The sequence below is a fragment of the Staurois parvus genome, unplaced genomic scaffold (genome assembly GCF_062004578.1).
Source record: "Staurois parvus isolate SC_StPar_1 unplaced genomic scaffold, SC_StPar_1.0 ptg000147l, whole genome shotgun sequence".
Lineage (NCBI taxonomy): Eukaryota > Metazoa > Chordata > Amphibia > Anura > Ranidae > Staurois > Staurois parvus.
Genome location: NW_028317943.1, coordinates 20,235,669 through 20,258,830, shown reverse-complemented (window position 1 = coordinate 20,258,830; position 23,162 = coordinate 20,235,669). Strand labels below are relative to the sequence as shown.

General features: G+C 39.7%; 1 protein-coding gene across 1 annotated transcript in view; it reads left to right on the top strand.

Annotated features, from left to right (window-relative positions):
* Positions 1 to 21,008, top strand: part of RAB21 (RAB21, member RAS oncogene family) — a 30,184-nt gene extending 9,176 nt beyond the window's left edge. Inside the window, exons 2-7 of the mRNA XM_089674100.1 lie at positions 3,965 to 4,024; positions 8,560 to 8,667; positions 10,108 to 10,171; positions 11,439 to 11,493; positions 11,595 to 11,683; positions 16,550 to 21,008. Of these exons, the coding sequence (XP_089530226.1) occupies positions 3,965 to 4,024; positions 8,560 to 8,667; positions 10,108 to 10,171; positions 11,439 to 11,493; positions 11,595 to 11,683; positions 16,550 to 16,686 (513 nt within the window). The 3' untranslated portion in view covers positions 16,687 to 21,008. The remainder of the gene's footprint in view (positions 1 to 3,964; positions 4,025 to 8,559; positions 8,668 to 10,107; positions 10,172 to 11,438; positions 11,494 to 11,594; positions 11,684 to 16,549) is intronic.
* The last annotated feature ends 2,154 nt before the right edge of the window (positions 21,009 to 23,162 follow it).

Here is a 23,162-nt window from a genome sequence, read left to right as displayed (position 1 = left end):
ATAATACTAACAAAGTATAAGTAAACACTCACCTTTTTGTCCTCATGCACACTGGACATTTTTACAGCTGCTGTTTTTGGCTTTTGACTTTTTTTTTTTTTTCCTTCCACAGCCAGTAAAACCCCCCCCCCCCCCCCCCCCCGCCATCATGTTATCATGTGTAGATACACACACAGACTGTAATCAACGGTTTTTGGCTTGAAAAAACCACCAGAACTAACCATACCATTGACTTCACTAGAAGCTAAAATCAGCTTCAAGGATTTTTTAAAGAAGAATTTCCCCCAGAGAATTTAAATTAAAATAATTTATACTGTTAAAATTACTTCACATCAACTGCTGTGGTAACCATAACCGTTATCAGACTAAACAATTTAGCTGGAGAAATAAGGCTATTACAAGTTAGCTGAAGAAAATGAAAGTTTATAGTTACCAATATGGACTCTATGGTGTCAGTGATGTCCGCTCACTTCAGAGTATGTCTGCATCCGTCTGTTGTTCCTTGTCTCCTGTTTTGCCTTCTGATGTCCCGTCATTTTGGTGATGTGTCCCTGTCTGTCTCCTGCTTTTATCCCCCCCAAAAAACCTAGGCGGGCAAAGCTTATTTTCACCTAAAAATGACGTCCGACAAGGTGTCATTTTCTCTACCAATTGATTTCAATTACCTGAAGGGGGTAATATAGGATTAAAAATGATTTTGGGTTTATGACATTTCTTCTGTACCATTTCAAAGGTTGACTTTTTAACTTTGGCTAGTAAGAAAACTCTAAATATTGAGAAGATTTCTTTTGACAGAATTGGTCAGACATGCTGTGACTAATGTCACTAAAAATAATGTATTACTTAAGTGATTCTGGAGACGAAAAAAAAAATCTACCTAATATATCCTACAAAAAAGGTTACGTGATTTTACTGGGACTTCTTATTATTTTAAAGTCTTTGTAACATACCAATGTTGTAATATAATGAACTATAATTATTTTATAACGTTAAAAACATAATATACACAATATACCAATTTTATTAAACAAAAAAAAAGTGTGTGTATATTGAATCAAGTAATCTAAAACTTGAATTACTTAAGTAGGCAAGTATTCACTTCATGCAAAACTAATAATAATTGACATTTTTGACTTAGGTAAATGTGCCATATAATTATAACACCATATGCAATGTTAAGTTTTTTTTTCCAGAGGTTCATGGGGGAAAAAAAATCATTGTGCACAGTTCTTTTGTCCTTTGTTCAATCTAGACATGGATTCATCTATTTATCTTACAACTTTGTATCATGTCTAGTCTTATCTTGTAGCTGTCTGATACCAACATGCCTCGCCCCAAATTTATAACCTTGGAACATTAGCTGGAATGACTTTGGAATGCTCTTAGGATCTGTGTTCAGAAACCATGAAAATAGAATATACAGAACAAAATGGCTTCTAGCATGCCCATGTAGAGATAAGTTCACGCCTTCCTGTTTCATTCTGTGAGTCCAGAACAGTTCCCGAAAGTACATAATGCACAAAGCCCAAGGCCCAGCTTTCAAACCGACCGCATACAGAGGTATGGGCTGAAAACCAGAGGACATGTCTACAAGAAAGTATTATACATGTATGTTTATTTTCCTGCAGAAATATGTGCATTTTATTTTTTCACCAAAGGTGAACCTAAAGTTGTCTTTAAAAAACATCCTCTGTAGGTTTGGTTTAATTCAGCAAATGGCATTCCTATATGGGTTACTTTAATTCAACTACAACATTTATTAATGGAGAGGTTCATCTTTTGTAAATTGTTACACCTGTATATAGATCAATAGACTACTACGATTACCTATAGAATGCTTCAGGTACATAGTGGACACATGGCTCTTTGTGCATGTCAAGCTATTTGGGGCTCCGTTGAAGAGACTTTTCTTCTCATGTCTGGTAAAACATTGCTAGCAGGGCAAGAAGTGAGGGAACGCTCCAGAAGTAGCACAGAAATTTTAGAAGAGTAGGGGAAGATTGGCTTTTGAGAGAGCAAAAGAAAAAAATCTATTGTATTTTGTGTTTGCCTCACAGAATATAAAGAGTTCTGTGAATGGACAAGGGGCGAGAGAGGGCAGATAAATGACAGTATGGCTTAGTTTATATGAGACTCCACTCTCCTAGTCGCAGCGGTAAAGTAGCTGACATAAAAATACATTGTAAAAAGAATAGGTAGCAGAGCTAGAGTTGGAATATACTTCATGTCTTTAACTTTTTTATTTTCCCCTGCAGTTTGCTTCAAATATAGCTCTTTGTGATTTATTATAAATGCCATTTAGATGAACAGTATTATTTTGTAAATTCTCTGTTTAAAACAGGCATTGTGAAATGGTATCTTTGGTATTACCAGTCACAACACTGCCCTATAATGGGCTTGTACGTTTTGGCATTGTTCAGTAGTCAGGAGGATGCATACACCAAGGAGATAGAAGTCATAAGGCATTCACAAGATATTTTCCAGTGTTAACTTTCAAGCATAAAACACGTATGTGCTCAGTTTCATGGTTGTTACTCCTCCTGCAAGGTCATTCACATGACTGTTATCTTCTGGGTGAGCCATTACAAATTAAAATTGCAATGGACCAATCAGGCTAATCATTGATACCGTGGAATATACAAAAGACAGTACAGTAATTCAGTAATGAAGCTTTGCAGTAAAGGAGTTCTGACTTCAGTTCCCTTAAGGGACACTTATCTGCTTGAATTTTCTATGTTCTCCCATTGTTTCTCTGGGTTTCCTCTAAAACGAGGGTCTCCAAACTTTCTAAACAAAGGGCCGGATTACTGTCCTTCAGATTTTAGGGGGCTGAACTCAGACAAGTGGGAGTAGGAAATGTATTCATGTCAGTGGGATTAAACAAGGCCCCATCTTTGGTATTGCAAGGGAAATAGTGCCCCATCGTTGGTGTCATTGGGAGGAATAGTGCCCCATCGGTGTCATTGGGAGGAACAGTGCCCCAGTGTTGGAGTTAGTGGATGGTATAGTGCCCAAAGGGCCGCATCTGGCCCCTGGGCCACAGTATGGAGACCACTGCTCTAAAATATTCTTGTTTAAAGGGGAGTCAGATATTTGCAGTCATGGAGGATGTGAGGCAGGTGGAAACCTGTGTGTGACAGTTGGTTTTAAAGAGTTTTGTAAACATTCCTTTTTCATAAAAAAAAAAAAAAGTTATACTTGCCTACTCTGCTATTGTTTTGCACAGAGCAGCCCACACCCTCCTCTTCTGGGGAGGGGGCACTCCTGGCTCCTTCCCTTCACTGAGTGCCCACCATAGGAAGCCACTTTCTATGGTCACTCCTGTGTCTGGTGTTTGCATCTATTCCGATACACAGCTTGCCTCGGCCCCGCTTTCTGCTCCACAGGTTTTAACTGACAGCAGCAGGCTTCTGCTACTCTCAGCCAATGGCTCCCTGCTGCAGACATGCCTGGGAGAAGACTGATCACATGTACGTGATCTTATCTACCTGCTTCCCGCTTGCAGTATATTTGCAGTGAGCAGTCGAAGGAGATTAAAGTGTAAATATATATATCTCTGTCTACTTACTTGTCGTCCCACCCCCACCTTGGATAGTAAGCTAAAACTAATCCTAAGTGCATCTTGGTACCTCTCTACACTGCCTGGCCATGCCCAGCACTGTCTACCTTTACTTTCTCCCCAGCTGCTATGCTTCACTGTGCAAGTGCATTTACATGTTCCATAAAGGTGAATGGTAGAGTTGAGTTGTGTTTGCATTGACGTGTACGAGGCAGAAAAGCAGATTGGCTAGAAACAAAGCTGATGTACACAAGCTGTTTTCCTCCTCATATATTGGCTAACATCTTGCTCTGCGTCTGTCCAGGACAACTGGCCTAAAAATGTAATCAATTTTGTTACTTATACTGTTGTTTAACTACGTTTGCCTAATCTTTTTTTTTTTTTTATTTATTTTTTTTTTTCCAGGCATCCTTCTTAACAAAGAAACTGAACATTGGAGGAAAACGGGTGAACCTTGCAATTTGGGTATGAATATAATTTTCCATTATTGTACAGGCTAGGAGAACTGATAACACTTCTGAAAGCTGAAGTTGGGACTCCCTTTAAAAATAAACAAATACAGAAGTTAAAATGCATTAAAGAAAACCATGGGAACTCGTGAGAAAGATGGATGCTGTCATTGCTGTCCTCTGATTCTGAAAATGCTAGTTGCCTTGCTGTTATGCTGACCCTCTTCTCTCAGTACTTGAATTCACTGACAAGAAGGGGTTGAAACAAACTGAACCTGCCAACAGTGCTTAAGCAATTACAGTTGTCATGTGGTTTGTTTGTTTTTTTAACTGTTTTTTAAATCATACTTAGCGCAGTGGAGGAGTCTTCATGTCTGGGCCCTTTTATAGACAATGAAGAGACACAGTATATATTGTGTGGGGGGAGGTGACCCAGGTGCTGATCACCTGTGTGTTCTGTATTCTCCTTTCTGACCAATCAGAGGTGATGACCAGACTGTCACTGCAGTTTCTAATTGAATGCCTCTCCTTCCTGAACATTACATAAGAAAAAAGCAATAGTGGAAGTGACAATCCCCTACTCCTTCCCTTGTTCTGATCTCATGGCAGATCATCGATATTTATTTATTTTTGCTGGTTGTCCAACCACTACTGTTGTGACTGTCACTTTTGCTGGATAGCCAGTCCTGCATGTAAATGTGTAAGTAAAAGCATGAGTATACTAAATACATGTACAACCGCAATTCCAAAAAACTTGAGACGCTGTGTAAAATTTAAAGCAGAATGAAATGATTTGCAAATCTCATAAACCAATATTTTGCTCACAATAGAATACATATTAAAATTTTAAACTGAGAAAATGTACAGTTTTAGAGGAAAAAAAGGGTCCTTTTGAAATTGATAGCAGCAACACATCTCAAACTTTGAGGTTGGGACACGTTAACCACAGTGTTGCACCCCTATTCTTTTTACAACACTTTGTAAGTCTGGCAACTGAGGAAACCAGTTGCTGGAGTTTTGGGAGAGGAATGTTGTCCCATTCTTGCCTTATATAGGCAAGAATGGGACAACTCAACAGTACTGGGTTGTCTTATTTTTCATTTTAAGATGTTCCAAATATTTTCATTTGGTGGAAGGTCTGGGCTGTAGGCAGGCCAGTTAAGTACCCACACTATTTTACTACGAAGCCATGCTCTGTTGTCATAGATGCAGCATGCAGTTTATCATTGTCCTGCTAAAATATGCAAGGCCTTCCCTGAAAAAGACTTTGTCTGGATGGTAGGAAATGCTGCTCTAAAGCCTGGATATATCTTTCAGCATTAATGGTGCCTTTCCAGATGTGCAAGCTGCCCATTCCATATTTGATGAATGCAACTCCATACCATTAAAGATGCAAGCTTTTGGACTGAGTGCTGATAACAAGCCGGAAGGTGCCTCTCCTCTCCAGTCTGGAGGACACCGTGCCAGTGGTTGCCAAAATGTCAAATTTCAAGTTGTCTGGCCACAGAACCGGTTGCCACTTTGCAACAGACCATTTTAACCACTTGCACTTTTGGGGCACTTTTACCCCATTTGTGCCAAGGCCAATTTTCAGTGCTGTTGCACTTTGACAATTGCTCGGTCATGCAACATTGTAGCCATATGATTTTATTTTTTTTTTTTAGGTTTTTTTTCACACACACAGAGCTTTCTTTTGGTGGTATTTCATCGCTACTGGGTGTTTTTTTTATTTTTTGCACTATAAACAAAAAAGCAAAACATTTGGAAAAAAAAAGTTATTCTTTTATTTCTATTATAAAATTTTGCAAACAGATAATTTTTCTCCTTCACTGATGTGCGCTGATGAGGCTACACTGATAGGCAGCACTGATGAGGTGGCACGGATAAGCAGCACTGATGGGCGCTGATTGGTGGCACTGCTGGCTGCTGGTGGGAGGCACTGCTGGGCACTGATGATCAGTGCCCTGGTGATCATTGCAGATGTCCTTTTTATTTGTTGGTTATCGGCAGTACTTTCCTCCAGGCTGTAACAGCGAAAGTGCTGCCGATAACTGGCAACTGTTTTTATATTGTGATCTGCTGTGTCATTAGACCCAGCTGATCACGTGCTAAAAGACCTCTGTGATTGGCCTTTTACCTCATCATGTGATCATCTGTGTCCGTAGGGTGCACACAGCTGGGGGCGTGCGGGAGGGCACGTGGGAGGATGTGTTCTGGGAGAACTTCATATGACACCCTCCCAGAACTGCACAACCACGCTGTAGCTGTCCTTTGGCAATAGCACGGTTGGCAAATGGTTAGATGCGCTTTGGCCCAGAGAAAACCGTGGCATTTCTGGATAATGTTCAGAATATGGCCTCCTCTTTGCATGATATAGCTTTTACCTTACGTTTTTGAATGCCATGGCGAACTGTGTTCACAGACAGTTGGAAGTATTCCTGAGTTCATGCAGTGATGTCCATAGCAGAATCATGCCTGTTTTTTAATGGAGTGCCTTCTGAGGTTAAGAAGATCATGGGCTTCCAATATTGCATTTTGGCCTTGTCCCTTGTGCAGAGATTTCTCCAGATTCTTGTAATCTTTTGGTACTATGTCCTGTAGATGACGATATATTAAATCTTTGCAATTTTGTGTTAAGGAACATTATTCCGGAATTGTTCGAACATTTTTAGGCACCTCCTTTTCACTGATTGGTGAACCTCTGCCAGTATTCTGAGACACTCTGACTCGAAGATGCTCTTTCTATACCTAATCATGTTATTGATTTTGCCAATTAGCCTAATTTAGTTGCAAAATGTTGTACCCCTTACTATACCCAGCTTTTTGTTGTCCTGTTCCAACTTTTTTTGAGACATGTTGCTGCCCTCAATTTTCAGTCTACCTCTTTTTTTTTTTTTTTCTTAAACTTGTCTTAGCTTCGTTTAATCACTGGCCCTCCGTAAGATTTACCCACCCCCCCTTTCCTGACCAGGCCATGTTTTGCTATTCAGCACTGTTGTATTTCAACTGGTAATTGTGCGGTAATGCAACACTGTACCCAAATTAATTTTGTCTTTTTTTTTTACACAGAGCTTTCTTTTGGTGGTATTTGATCACCGGTGGGATTTGTTTTTGTTTTTTGTTTTGTTTTTTTGTGTGTGAGATATAGATGGAAAAAAGACCTAAAAGTTTTTAGTAAAAAAATATTTACTACTTTTTTTTCAAAAAATATCCAATAAGCTCAAATTTGGCATACATTTAGGCCAAAAATGTATTCTGCTACGTGTCTTTTATCCAGAAAAAAGTGTGTGTATATACTATTTCCCAAAGCTTTTACTTCTGACTGCCTATCGCATTTCTTGAAATGCTAAAATGCAAGGGCAGTACAAAAACCCCCCAAATGACCCCTTTTTGGAAAGTAGCCACCCCAAGGAATTTGCTGAGAGGCATGTTGAATCCGTGGAAGATTTCATGTTTTGCCAAAATGTTTTGGAAAATGACAAAACTTTTTTTTTTTTACACAAAGTTGTCACTTAAATGTTATATTGCTCATGCCATACCCATGCCATGGGTATGGGAATAACACCCAAAAACACATTCTGCTACCTCTCCCTAGTATGGATATGCCATATGTGAGAGACTTTTTGGCAGCCTAGCCACATACAGACCACCATCAAGCTTTCAAAGGGCATATTTCCTCATGTCACTTCCTCACTACCTATCACAGTTTCGGAGGCCCTAAAATGCCAGGAGAGTACAATTTACCCCCCAATGCATTTGATAAGAGGCATGGAGGGTATTTTTCAGTTATTTGGCATTCTCGGGTTCCCGATGGAAGTACCTGAGAAAGCAGTGGAAGGTGGCATCCCATCCCATTGCTTGTAAAAGCGATCCAGTGGCTAATTAGCCGCTAGGATTGCTTTTACATGAAAGCCGACCGCCAGCTGAAAATAAACTTTACCAGGATGTTGCTTGTAGCTGCAGGAATCATCCTGGTATATCCACTTAAAAATCCAGTACATCACTGGTTCTTGTTGGACCTATACACTATATACACTATATTGCCAGAAGTATTGGGACACCCCTCCAAAATCATTGGATTCAGATGGATGGATTGGATTCGCTCTCAGGAGCTCAGTGAATTCAAGTGTGGTACCGTGATAGGTTGCCACCTGTGCAATAAGTCCATCTATTAAATTTCCTTGCTACTAAATATTCCATGGTCAACTGTTTATTGTTATTATAACAGTGCAAAAAAACCCCAAATTTATAAAGTCAGCCCTCCCTACTAGTGTAAAAATAAGCAACTTGCAAATACAGGTAAATATACACCACCCTTCGCCACACTTTTTCTGTTTTAAGTGTCAGGCATTTTATATGTATTTCTATTGAACTATGTGACTCACATGAAAGTGCATGGAAAATGAAGCAAGTTTTTGTAGCGGAATGAATAGACCCTAAGAAAACCAGGGTAGAAATACTGTTGCTGACTTTTTTGTGTGGGATGGAGAAATGGTTATTGGCTTCAGTACTGTGATTTTTTTTTTCTTTGTGTTTGCTTACATCCTACAGGATACTGCGGGACAAGAGAGATTTCACGCACTTGGTCCCATATACTACAGAGACTCTAATGGAGCTATTTTAGTGTATGACATTACTGATGAGGACTCTTTCCAAAAGGTAAACCTGTCTGAGCACCCTCAAACAAAGCAATAAACTAAACTTTCTTTCACATTTACTAGTTTTAAGAAAAAAAAAAAAAAACCATGGTTCTCATGGTCGCATTGTGAACCTTGCATTGCTGCACTCACTTTGAGTGGTGGGAGCTGTTGATCCTGCCATATATCATTATAATATACTTTCTTCTGTAGTGAATTTCTTAAAGCATTGCTGCTGTACTGCTACAGCTGTAACTGCTTAGATGCTGATACTGTTGATAGCTCTACCAGTAAATAGTCATTCCTAGATGGTGTTGAAACTCTTCTCGGTGTCCCCGCCCCCCCCCCAATCCCCAGTACAATCTAGGACAGGGGAAGGCATCCTTCTTCTTTTTTTTTTTTTTTTTTTTTTTTTTTTTTTTTTTTTCTTTTTTTTAGCATTGTGTGCCGCCAAAAAATGTTTTCAAAGAAATTTGAGAGTGCTGGTAAATTATATTAAAAAAAAAAAAAAAAAAAGTAGACTTCAAACTCTCAATCACGAAAATACTTAATTAAGGAAATGCTGTAATTGACTTGAATATTGAGCTTTGCATATTCATAGTTCAGATCACCCCAATTCCTGCACCTTCACCCCTCTGATCAGCCCCGAATCCTGCACCTTCACATCTCAGGTCAGCCCTGATTCCTGCACCTTCACACCTCATGTCACCCAAATGGGAAGGGGTCCGCAGGTCAGTGGATGGGGTTACTGGTAGTAGGGCACTCAACAGAGCTGCTCCTTCCCATACTGCACACCGATGAGATCAGATTATTTTACAAAAACATCCTCAATCTGCACAGTGTGTAACTGGCTGTTGTAGCTGTACTGCTTTTCCGATCTGAGAACTACAACAGCAAGCTACAGTCACACTGTGCAGATCTGGGATGTGTTTGTAAAACACTTTGGTGTCAGCTGTGTGCAGTGTGGAAAGGAGCAGCTCCACTACATGTCAATTGAAGATGAAGAGTGCACTCCCAGGATGGGGAGAGGAGCTTACCAACCCGAGCAGACCCGGCTTCCATAGAAGGAGGGGATCGGGCTGTGCTTACCACTCAACACTGCAGTGTTGGCTAAATGCAGGTGGGCGAGAACAGAGGCGGGTGGAACATGAGCTGGGTAAGAACCAATCTTGTTATCCCAGTATATGTAGCTGCAAATACTTGCCGGCTTTGCTATTGTGGAAGGTGGGTGTCCCAGGCTTCCCTCGGGTGCCATCACAAATGCAGGTACGTGCCATGTGTGGCAAGCGTGCTGGGGGTTGCCGACCCCTGATCTAGGGGGTGCAGGAAAAACCCATCTTGCCAACAGCATTTACTGTTTAAAGAGGTAAATTACAATTTGAAGTCAATTTTCCATGTTAAATGTTTTAAAAGAACTCTTAAGGGCAAAAAAAAAAATTTTTTTTTCCCCCCTTTTTTGTAGGTAAAAAATTGGGTGAAGGAACTAAGAAAAATGTTGGGAAACGAAATTTGTTTATGTATAGTAGGTAAGTTACATTATTTTTAGCCTGATAACTACATACACTTCTTAAATTTTTGTCACTCGGACATCCAGGCGTTCTTAGGCTGTTTGTCGTGCAATGTATGTGCTGTAATGATGCGCAAAAAATTTTGGATAGTGGTCAAGATGCATCTTCCTTGAGAGATTTTCATTCACTTTCTGCCCGAGTGACAGAATATTTTGTTTGTGAACACTTTTTTTTTCCTTCACTCCCTGCTTGGGGCTCCCATCACAAGAAATTATAAACTATAGTTGTAAAACAAAAACATTGCTTGAGTTCCACTTAACCACAATCCCTCCAAAAGTCTGTTAACCTAATCTAAGTATACTGTATACCTGCTAGTAGCCCTGGGCCTTTGGTGTAGTCCTTCAGTGGGAATCATATGCACAAATGGTGTTGAACAAGTGGAACCAGCCTAATGCTGGCCTTTTTCATTCAGCTAGCCAGCAGAACAAAGACTGAGATGATTTCCCTATCCACACATTCAAGGTGTCTGGGGAAATCTTCCCTGCTGTCTCATTGTGTCCTGTGCAGAGGGACTTCCCTGCTGTCAGAATACGCCAATCAGTGCTGCAGCCCATTAGCTGCCTGTGTTGATCAAGCTGAGATTTTCCAACAAACCCTTCATGAAAAGCTGATCAGTAGATCAACTTCTCATGAATGAGAATGCCCAACCACTGATCTAAATTCATCACGTTATGTTGGCTATACATGGATTGAAATTCCTGCTTAACACCCTGGTCACATCAAAGCCGATTTTGAAATCGTCCGACTTACAGTGAAGTCGCGCGATTTCAAAATCGAGTGACCTGCCAATTTCCTTGCAATTTGCAAGACATCTGACACAGATGTCTATGCAAATCGCAATCAAAGTACTGTATGCACTACTTTAGAAATCGGTGCTGCTCCAACCAAGTCGGAAACACACCGATATGACCTCTCTAATAGCAGACAATAGGGTGTGACTTGGCATGTGATTTGTAAGTCGCCTGTCATGCACATTGAATGCTACATCACACCCGATGTGATCTGGGACTAAGCGTTATCAAAGGAACATTATCTTTGAGACGATATTTAAACATAGGATCCCGTTCCTGAACCAGACGCAAATGTTGAAACTGCCCCCCCCCCCCCCTTCCCCACTCTGCTTGTCTGCTTATCTCTTCTTGTTTCACAGGTTCTAAATACATCAAGACCCAGAGATTTTTCTCTAAAAAATGTGACTGAAAATATATTTCGGTTCTTTACACAGGTAACAAAGTAGACTTGGAAAAAGAGAGGCATGTCTCTATTCAAGAAGCAGAAGCGTATGTTTGTTTTCTTTTTTCATTTTTTTTGTTTGTCTTATATGATTTCCTGATGAAGCATTGTTAAGTTATGTTTGCTTATCTTTTTTTTTTTTCTAAAGTTACGCAGAATCTGTGGGTGCAAAGCACTACCATACTTCAGCCAAGCAAAATAAGGGAATTGAAGAGTTATTCCTTGATCTTTGTAAAAGTAAGTACCAGTATCTAGTTTCAGATTCCCCTGATCAGCCAAGATTACAGTGAAAGGAACATGCTTTTATAATGCATGCTTTACGAACCATCAAAAGGCATGATATTTGGCATCCCATTTTTTTCAATTGGTCTGGATCACATATACGCATTGCCACATATTATGGAAAATCATTTAGATACATATTTTCATCTTGAGACGCATGTCAAAGAGCCTATAGAAGTCAATAGGAGCTCATGAAAACACATAGCTACTGAAACCCACCCTGGCACCTGTGTTCTTGGTATAGCTATATTTGGAAAAAAACATGTTTTCTCAAACCTCCCTAGATCTGAGCACATAATTGGGGAAAAAAATCTGTGAAAGAAGAAGGGCATGGGTGTGAAGCCACTGAAAAAAATGTATAGAACTCCTAATTCATTAAGATTAATTCAGAAAGGTAGTTTTTAAGTTTACTTATTTTCAGTGATCTTGTTCAAATTTAAGCTTCGTGCTACAATGATAATTTTTAATACCTTGATGCTTGCAGATAACTACTTGCTGGCATTCACCTGAATAGGATAGAGCTACTTCTAGAAGCTTAATTCTGCTACTTAAATTACTGGAAATTTTAATTGTGAAGTATAGTGAATGATCGCTAAACAAATGGAGAAAATATCACTGCATGGTGTAGGCTATATACAAGTAGCATGTACTGGCATCTTGTGTTGATCAACTGAACATAAATTAATTTGTTTCACAATCATCTGGTACTCCCAACTATTAAATCACTAACAACTTAAAGGAGAAGTAGGGCCAAAGCTCTATTGGTCCTACTTCTCCTGTTGACCACAGGTGTGCACTTAGTTCTGTACTCCTGTGACCCAGATTCAGCTGATGGCAGGCTAAAGCCCACTGTGAACTGATGTCACTAAGCCAGTCCAGGCTCTGGAGAGATCCTGATTTTAAAGCTGGGATCCACCCAGATTCCTGACTAGCAGCTGACTCAGTCTCCGTGAGCCGTTGAGAGTCAACAGCTCCCACCCTCTGCACAGTCAAGCCCTCCAGTCAGTGCTGGAGCAGCACAGAACCTGTGACTGACAGTCACTGGCTCTCTGTCCACTGAAGATTCTGAGTAATCAGTCTTTGATTGTTCAGTTCTCGGTGTTAGAGCCATCAGGGAACAGATGCAGCATCGGTCCACCTAGATAAGTATGCGTGTTTGTTTTTTCAAATCCCAATCTTTTCTTCTAAGTAGCAAGATTGAAAATCTACTGAAAATCTCCTATGTAACCCTGGCCTAATCGGGTGACTTTCAGCAAGTACGTACCGTACATGTCTTGGTAGCAAGAGAATAATTTCACCTTTGGAACAGTAGCCTCTAGGGTTAGTTTTTGAAGACCTAATGAAGAAAATGATGAATGATGGTAACATTTTTAAAAATGCATTTTTTACTTTAAATATAACGGTTATACATCTGTATTAGTCCTGGGTATGTTTGTGAACTCTGTCCCTTGGATCGCTCTAAGACTGAAGCTCAGCCACCATTAGAAAAAAGTGTGCATTCATTCCGAAATGAATGTACAACATATGGCCTCCCTTCTGTATCCTGGTAAACCTTGCTGTCACATTCCAAATACTTTTTAATTAAGCTTTGCTTTGTTTGCTATTTAAGCTCCATTATTTAAGCTGCAAAATTAAAGCTATTACATACTTAATACAGTAGCTGAAAAAGAGTACATGGTGTTATGTTACCTGGGTAAAGGAAGGTGGACATTTCATTTACCTAATTGATCGGCAATCCTTTCATTGATTGGCCTTGCAGTGAAATCTTATTGTGGTGGTTTGCAGTAAAACAGTCTAGCACCCCATTTGTGATACCTCCTTGCATAGAGGCTACTGAAAGTTCTTTATTGCTCCCTCTGTCTTGTCACAGCTGTCAGGAGAGAGGCTGCTGTGTAATTGCCTGCCCCTCCCCTATGTTACATCTGAGACCCCAAGGTCCGGTGTCTAAGTGCTGGAACTGTATTGATAGCTTTACTCCTGTCATTAAAAAAAAAAACAAAAAAAAAACAGATAATATCCCCGTATTTTTATGGTTTGACCTGATATTTATTTACTTTTTTTTACTTTTTTTTTTTTTTTTTTTGTAATGTCTGAGGTCTGCCAGTAGAAGTTACCTTTCATAATCTTTTTACCAGTAGAATTTTTAAAGTGAAATAAGTAGAGTAGATTTTTAGTGTTTTCAAAACTACTGACTACTGGACGTTTTTTGCAGCTGTTCCTAGGGGCATATGCTGCTTTGGGTGTTTTTTTTTTTTTTTTTCCTGTTACCTGTCTCTAAATAAAAAAAAATGCTGCCAGCATGAATAGGCGCAATGGCGTTTTGGCAGAAAAAAACGCTTGGCACGTGTAAACACATATTGACGCTAGGTACGTTTCACTCTTGAGCATTAGTTAATTTCAGTGGACAGAATAAATTATTATTCTGGCCAATGAAATGAATTCATGCCCAATTGCTTGACGCTGCCAAACTTTTCCAAGCGTTAAGCATTTTTCACAAGGCCTTGGATGGAATAGTAAGAAGAATGATATAGGTGTCTTTAACCCAACTGCATTTTAAAGGCTTTTTTTTTTATGCAGAGCTTTCCTTGGTGTACCCATTTATTTTTGTAAAGTCATGATCTCCCTTAAACATGTAGGTGTGTTTTACTACCCTAATTTTAAAATGTATTAAAAGCAAGTCCATTATTTCCTGTTATTCATGTTAACTTTGGGTGTATTTTCTTTTGTCTTTTCATTCAAGTGGAACTACACTATACCTGAGCACACCAAACCAAAATGCTGAGAAATTTCTTAGAAAGACACCCCCTAATATTTCTGGCTGTGGCCATCTTGAGTAAGGGCAGATGATTCATGTGGCATTTACTTCCTGGAATCCATCTCCCCCTAGCTCTGTCATGCAGACAGGAGGATTTGCTTAGCTGAGAACTCCTCTTGAAGAGTCTTGGGAAGTGTGACATAGTTTCCATGCCTAGGAAAACTATGAATCAACGGAGGGTATGGGGGGGGTACAGTTTAATATTTTTGAGCAGTGTAGATACATATGTACTGTATATCATGTGTTCTTTTTTTAAAGGAACACTTTGAAAACACATCAGATCTCAATGGACAAAAATATGCTGGATATCTATACTGATATAGACTGGGTAATGTGTTAGGAATGTAAGGATGCCCCATCATTTGAATTCAGTCCTCCTGTAGGTTGATATTTTTCATTTCTATCAAAGACAACCCGAAAATCAAAGTGAAAAAAGTATGCAGCAGGCTAGTCTATTTTGCTGAATTTTTAATTGAAGCAACTCAAAATGGTACTAGGTAGTTTGTATGGCCCTCACGTGCGTGTGTGTATGCATGCTTGACAACTTCGAGGAATGCTCCTAATGAGATGACAGATGGTGTCCTGGGGTATTTCCTCCCAGATCTGGACCAGGGCATCGCTGAACTCCTGGACAATCTGAGGTGCAACCTGGCGGCGTCGGATGGACCGAAACATGATGTTCTATTGGATTTAGGTCAGGCGAGTGTGGGGGCCTATCAGGGGTATCAATTCCTTCATCCTCCTGGAACTGCCTGCATACTCTCGCAACATGAGGCTGGGCATTGTTGTGCACCAGGAGGAACCCAGGACTCGCTGCACCAGCGTAGGGTCTGACAATGGGTCCAAAGATTTCATCCTGATACCTACAGTAATGGTAGTCGGGGTGCCATTGTCTAGCCTGTAGAGATCTGTGCCTCCCTCCATGGATATGCCTCCCCAGACCTCCACTGACCCACCACCAGAACGGTCATGCTGAACGATGTTACAGGCAGCATAACATTCTCCATGGCTTCTCCAGACCCTCTCACGTCTGTCACATACTCAGGGTGAACCTGCTCTCACCTCTGAAAAGTACAGGGCGCCAGTGGCGGACCTGTCAATTCTGGTGTTTATTGGCAACTGCCAATTGAGCTCTATTGTGCCGGGCAGTGAGCACAGGGCCCACTACAGGATGTCGGGCCCTCAGGCCACTCTTATGAAGTCTGTTTTCTGATTGTTTGGCCAGAGACATTCACACCAGAGGCCTGCTGGAGGTCATTTTGCAGGGCTCTGGCAGAGCTCATCCTGTTCCTCCTTGCACAAAGGAGCAGATACCTATCCTGCTGTTGGGTTAAGGATCTTTTACGGCCCTGTCCAGTTCTCCTGGAGTAACTGCCTGTCTCCTGGAATCTCCTTCATGCTCTTGAGATTGTGCTGGGAGACACAGCAAATCTTCTGTCAATGGCACATATTGATGTGCTATCCTGGAGGAATTGAACTGCCTGTGCAACCTCTGTAGGGTCCAGGTATCATCTCATGCTACCAGTAGTGACACTGATCCCAGCCAAATGCAAAACTAGTGAAAAACAAATCAGAAAAGATGAGTAGGGAAAAAATGTCAGTGGCCTCCACCTGTAAAACCATTCCTGTTTTGCGGGTCATCTCATTGCTGCCCATCTAGTGCACCTGTTGTGAATTTCATTAACACCAAAGCAGCTGAAACAGAATAACAACCACCTCTGCTACTTAACTGACCAGATCAATATCCCAGGAGTTTAATTGACTTGATGCTATAATCTGATTAAAAATGTTCCTTTAATTTTTTTTTGAGCAGTGTTTTTACTAATGTTAGCAGTATAAGAATCAAAATAGTCAATGTTGATTGAGAGAGTGAAGTTCCACTTTAAGTTGACATGACTGTGTACTTTTTTTAAGTTATCAGCTTACAAATAAAGTAGCAATTGGCATTGTTTTCAACCATTTACATTGTTTCTTTAATTTACTGACTTTAATTTTCACTTTCTTAGGAATGATTGAAACGGCACAAGTAGACGAAAGGGCTAAAGGCAATGGTCCCAGCCAGGCAGGAGGTGCAAGGAGAGGTGTACAGATCGTAGATGATGAACCACAGGCACAGAGCGCTGGCGGATGTTGTTCTGGATAAATGTAAAAACTGTGTGGATGCTTGTCCTATCAGGAAGATTGCCATATTCCAAGTCACATGTTCTTTTACCATTGGAGTAACAGAATTTAACAGTATTGAATCAATAACAAAATCAAAGACCAAGCTCTATACTAGTGGAGTCTGTGACCAGAGAATTGGCATTTTCTACAGCTGTTAACCTAGCAGTTACCAATGGCCTTTTTACATATGTTTTTCTTTAATGAAGAATAATATGCATGTAGAAGAGACCTACTTAAAGCTTCATTTATATTCTTTTTAAATCTGATCCTTATTTAATAACTTATGTACATTGTTAGAATGGTATGCACTTTGCTGCCCTTTGTATTTTGTGGAAAACTAATTGTACTCATAAAAGCATTTTTTTGTTTTGGCAAATACCAGTCATTCTATTTTTGCAAAGTTTGCACATGTTCTAAATGTCCACATTGGTTATACTCGGTTCATTTCTGTAAGATGATCTGATTAATGTGCTCTGTGCATTACTTATTAAATATTTTATCTGCTTTTCCATGTGCAGAAAATTGTACTAGAATGTTGTGAGTGTGGATTTGCAGTTGGCAGGTTTTGTTAAATACTGTTCTGCAAATGATCTGTAATGTCGCCACTAACACTTCTCACTTGTCTGTCCTTATACCTTGCTCTGGTTTGCTGTGATTGCATATCTATATACTTTTTTTTTTTCTCACCAACAAATATTTTTTAAATAGCATTGCTAATCGGAGAATCTATAATGACTCAATCAGTACAATGTTATCTTAGAAATCTTGATGCTCTGAAAATACGTTTGGAAAGCGTATACATTGCAAAGTGTAGAACCAGCAGTTGCTGCTTGGTACTTATTAATCTCTCCTTCCATGTAATTGCTATTATTCGTTGTAGAATAAATCATTTGTGTCTAACAATGTAATCTTTTTAGTTTTGAAAATTTTTGTATGCAGTTTAAACAGAATGTCTTTTCAGTGAATTGTAGCCCTTTTAATCCTGTGTGAACTGTAAAGGTGGTAAAATGCTGCAGAGGCTGAAAAAGTGGGTACCTACAGTTGCATTCATGTAACTTTTTGGGCACCCTAGAAGCCCGGAATCTTGGATTCCTTAATCTGCTCAAGTCAACCTACAGCTATATGCTTGGAATCTATGTAACAATATATGCAAACATCTCTGTGACTGCTTTTTGAAGCTTACTAGTATTTTACATGCTTTACATTAAACATGGGTCCTTATACATTTTCAAAGGACATCAAATTGCTGTGTGAAACCCAAACCTGGCTGTGCTTTCATCCATGTTGAAATTGGGATTTAGGTAGAAGTCCAATCATGGATAATTCAAATGCCCTACACCCCATGACAAACTAAAGCATTTTTATTTTTGTTTTCTAGATGAACCATTTTTAAGTGTAGCCAAAATTAATTTCTGTTTTTGGCACCTGCTGGTAGTTTGTTACCTATCAGCTTTTTTAAACTACCATGAACCCCAGATTGGGAGATTCTCACAATTTTGCATACATGCATACAGACCAAAAACGACTCATTTTACCTTATGCTGATCAATGCTGGTTTCTCTCTGGGCAGTGATCACATTGCTTGATGTAAAAGGAAAGGAAAAAAGACTGCAGAGTCTGAGCAGCCTCCATGATTGAACCTTACTGCTGTGTACCTGTGATTGGGTGAGCTTACCCTAAAGCATTGATAATTGAATATTAAATTTAAATTTCTTTATTTTTTTTTTTTAAATGCTCTTTTTGGGGTGAGAGACACTTAATATTTGTGTGGGTTTATTAATGTATTTGAATTTCAAAGGGCAATTCAGTGAGGATTTGAAGGACATGTTAATGACCTTTTATGGTTTCCTAGAAATTGCATTGTTTCATTTCTGTATAATGGTTTTCTGCATTATTTTGTGAATCAGAACCTTTTCCGTTTTTAGTGAAATGGACTAAAAGGAAATGATTTTGAACATTTAAATGTCGTTCACAAAGAAAAAGTAAGTATCTAAGAGCTCCTTGATTTATGCCTGATGGTCTTGACGGTCACATCTAGAGTATGAGATGAGAGAAGATTTACACTGTAGCTTTATAAAAAAAAAAGTAACCTAATATTGTGCACTTTTGACTTGCATTTTGCATTTCACTTCCTTTTTAAAGAGCATCCTTTGCTGTGTGTTTTAATGCAAGTTAATGTGTGCATAAGTGTTATTAAACATGCAGTGGTTTTATTACACTACAGTGTGAATTTAGCCTAACCGTGGTTTAGTGATATATATATGAGCTTGGTTATAATTGTAATTTTTCTTTTTAACTTGAAGAATGTTGTAGGACAGGTTTTGGCATTATGTATGTGGAAATAAGAAAAGTCTGCTAAATCTAACTGGGCAGCTAGTTACAGTTGTGTCCAAAATTATTCAACCCCCACTGAAATTGAGTGTTTTGGCCAGTTTGACATTGCTTTTGATCATTCAGTCATCTTGCTTACATTTACATTAAAGAGGCACTTGTAGGTCAGACAAATATAACATAACAGTTATAATGAAATAACCACAAATGTCTTTTCTGTGCTCACAGCATTATCAGTTTTATTCAACCCCCAAGTGACATTCAATCTTAGTACTTAGTACAGCATCCTTTTACAGTTATAACAGCTTTTAAACGTGAAGCATAGCTTGACACAAGTGTCTTGCAGCGATCTACGGGTATCTTCGCCCATTCTTCATGGGCAAAGGCCTCCAGTTCAGTCACATTCTTAGGCTTGCGCACTGCAACTGCTTTCTTTAAGTCCCACCAGAGGTTCTCAATCGGATTTAAGTCTGGTGACTGCGATGGCCACTCCAAAATGTTCCAGCCTTTCCTCTGCAACCATGCTCTAGTGGACTTGGAGGTATGCTTGGGATCATTGTCCTGTTGAAAGGTCCAACGTCTCCCAAGCCTCAGGTGTGTGACGGACTGCATCACGTTTCCATCCAATATCTCCTGGTACTGAAGAGAATTCATGGTACCTTGCACACGCTGAAGCTTCCCTGTACCTGCAGAAGCAAAACAGCCCCAAAGCATGATTGACCCTCCACCATGCTTCACAGTAGGCAAGGTGTTCTTTTCATCATAGGCCTTGTTCTTCCTCCTCCAAACATAGCGTTGATCCATGGGCCCAAACAGTTCTAATTTTGTTTCATCAGTCCACAGAACACTATCCCACAACTTTTGTGGTTTGTCCACATGGCTTTTGGCATACTGCAGTCGACTCTTCTTATTCTTTGGAGACAGCAAGGGGGTACGCCTGGGAGTTCTGGCACGGAGGCCTTCATTACGCAGTGTGCGTCTTATTGTCTGGGCTGAAACTTCTGTACCCACATCTGACAAATCTTTTCTCAGTTCCTCAGCAGTCACACGGGGACTTCTCTCCACTCTACGCTTCAGGTAGCGCACAGCAGTCGAAGTCAGCATCTTCTTTCTGCCACGACCAGGTAGCGTTTCAACAGTGCCCTTTGCCTTGAATTTGCGAATGATGCTTCCTAAGGTGTCTCTTGGTATGTTTAACATCTTTGCAATCTTCTTATAGCCATTGCCCTTCCTGTGAAGAGAAATCACCTCTTCTCTTGTCTTCCTGGACCATTCTCTTGCCTTCACCATGTTTGTAACCACACCAGTAAATGTCTAGAAGGAGCTGAGTATCACAGTCATTTTAAAGCTGCCTAATTGGTGCTTATTATGCTTGATTGCTGCTCGGTGACATCCACAGGTGTTTTCAATACCTGATGGAAAGCACCTGTATGAACCTCTGTTCTTCAGAGTGGTAGTCTTTAAGGGGTTGAATAATTGTGGCAATGAAGAAACCACATAAGAACCATTTACTACTGTATTACATAAACAATTGATGTCATTTTAGTTGCATTTGGGTAGTTACAACGTCCTTGTAGGATTTGATTCTGAATACAATTCCAAATGTACACTATAGTCCCTAAACCCCTTTACAGCATTGGGGGTTGAATAATTTTGGACACAACTGTAAATCACCTCCCTTCAAATAAAATTGTGTTTTGATCATTCTTAATGGCCCCTTTGTAACTGTATTACTATGGCTTTACAATTTTACAGTATGGCTGTGTGACCTGCTGTCAATGTAGACTGGTAAGGCAGGTATTCTACCCCTCTCTATGAATTGGTGGAATGTTAGGCGGTTCACAGAGGGGGGAGTGATTCTGACATGTCTATGATAACAAGGTGCTGCCTGACTCTGTAAGATACTCATGGTAGTACCAATTGCACTTAATTGTAAATTAATGACACAATAAACTGTTATTCATAGTAAAATGTCTAGCCTTGAGATACTTTGTAATTCTACATTGACTTAACCATACTTTAAAAAAATGCTATTACTCATGGAATATTGTCACGTGTGTTTGAATATAGTATTACATCTGTGGTGAGATTCCGTAAACAAAACAAAAATAGTGTTGAAATGCAGATTTTAAAAGCAAAAGAAAATGGCTGCAGATTGTGTACTTACTGGTGTAGAAAATCATTTGCCTAAAGTAGCACCAACTACTACCAAGTTCACTATAAGAAGGGTTGTCTTAAGTGAACCACAATGCTGCTTGTAAAAGGCCTTTCTAGGAGCAAATGCTACAAGATGCTTCTAACCTCTTTATTTCCCAGAAAAGTCCTTGTGAATTTTTTTTTTTTTTAACTCCATTGACTGCAACCCGCTGTGTGAGTTCTCTTCAATGGCCACTGTGGCAATCCTCTGTAGGCAGTGCAGTGACTTTATTAACGAATGTGAAGACCAAGTAACGCAAATTATATCAGAGGAGCACAGAAGAAGCTTTCTGGCCAACTGTGAGTTGTCTGCTCATAGGCAAGATGTTTACTTAAAATATAACACTGAGAACAGGTTTCACTCTCTACATTGAAATATTCCTTTTAGATATGTGTTTTAACTTATATTGAGTTCCAAAAATTAATTTAGGGCTTCATACAGCCCAGCTTTAGTTTTCTTCTGGTTGGTTTGACTGATTCCGACACCTGAAACATGGTGAACTTTTTTCAACTTGGTGCTGAGCATGAGCACAGTGATTTTTGTCAGTCAGATGAATACAGAAGTTAAATACCAACTAAAGTTTAAGGGGCTACTCCCCTCCTTTTGAAAGATTTAGTATAATAGTTTTTATTTCCATACACACAAATGCATTAGGATTACTGCACAGACTATTCCAATTCAAAACGAGGAAAAATGTTTCAAATTTGTGATTCCTTTACAGAAAGTGAAGAATGAGGAATATTAGGCTGTTTGTAAAGAAAAATGCAGACACTGCTTTTTTTTTTCTAACTCAAACATTTACTGTAGAAACTATAAAAAATGCTTTAAGATTTAGCATTCTTCTGAATTACTGAACTAATATTTAGTTGTATAACCACTGTTTCTGAGAGCTGCTTCAAATCTGTGTTGCATGGAGTCAACAAACTTGTGGTACCTGTGAACAGGTATTTCAGCCCAGTACCATTGCACTTCATTCCATAATTCCTCTACATCTCTAGGTTTTACCTCAGCAACAGCATTTTTGATATCACCCCACAAGTTTTCTATTGGATTAAGGTATGGGGATTGGGCTGGCGACTCCATAACTTTAATCTTGTTGGTCTGGAACCAAGATGTTGCTCGCTTTCTGGTGTTTAGGGTTGTCTTATTGAAACACCCATTTCAAGGGTATTTCCTCTTTGGCATAGAGCAACATGACCTCTTCAAAAATTTTGATATATTCGGATTTATCCATGACCCCTGGTATGCAATAAATAGGGCCAGCACCATAGTATGAGAAACATTCCCATTATCATGATGTTTGCGCCACCATGCTTCACTGTCTTCACAGTGTACTGTGTCTTGAATTCAGTGTTTGGGGGTCTTCTGACAAACTGCAGACCCTCTTCATGGTTATTGCTTCATTGGACCAGTGGGCATCAAAAGCCTCCTAGATGTATGACTGGTCAAGGTTAGGCAGATCCTGCAGCATTCTTCTGTAGGTTCTGGTGTCACCTAAGAATGAGATGCTTTAGTTCTCATTCGCAAGGCCCTGGTGGTCTCCTTCCCACCAATCTGGAGCTGATGCCTTATTTTCATTCCTACCTATAATTATGGTGTCTTTTTTTTGTACCTTCTCCCATCTATCATGAGGAATCTGTTGGTTCAACCCCTGGGGTTTTCAGGTGCTCTTCACACCCTTCTAGACCTAAAAACCTTCCTTAGCATGGTCAGTTATCTGGCTAGTTTACTTTTAGTTGAGTTTTGATTTACCTTGATTTTTAGTATTGGGGATGTTAGGCCGCAGGCTTTTTCTTGCAGTCTGGCTGGTCTCTTGCCTGTTTGTCTTCTGCTAGGTTCTGTCAGGACCTGCTTCTTCTGGGGGTGCCCACAAGTGTTTTGTTGACATCAGTTGTTAGTTGTATCTTCCCTGTTGGATATTGTGCTTT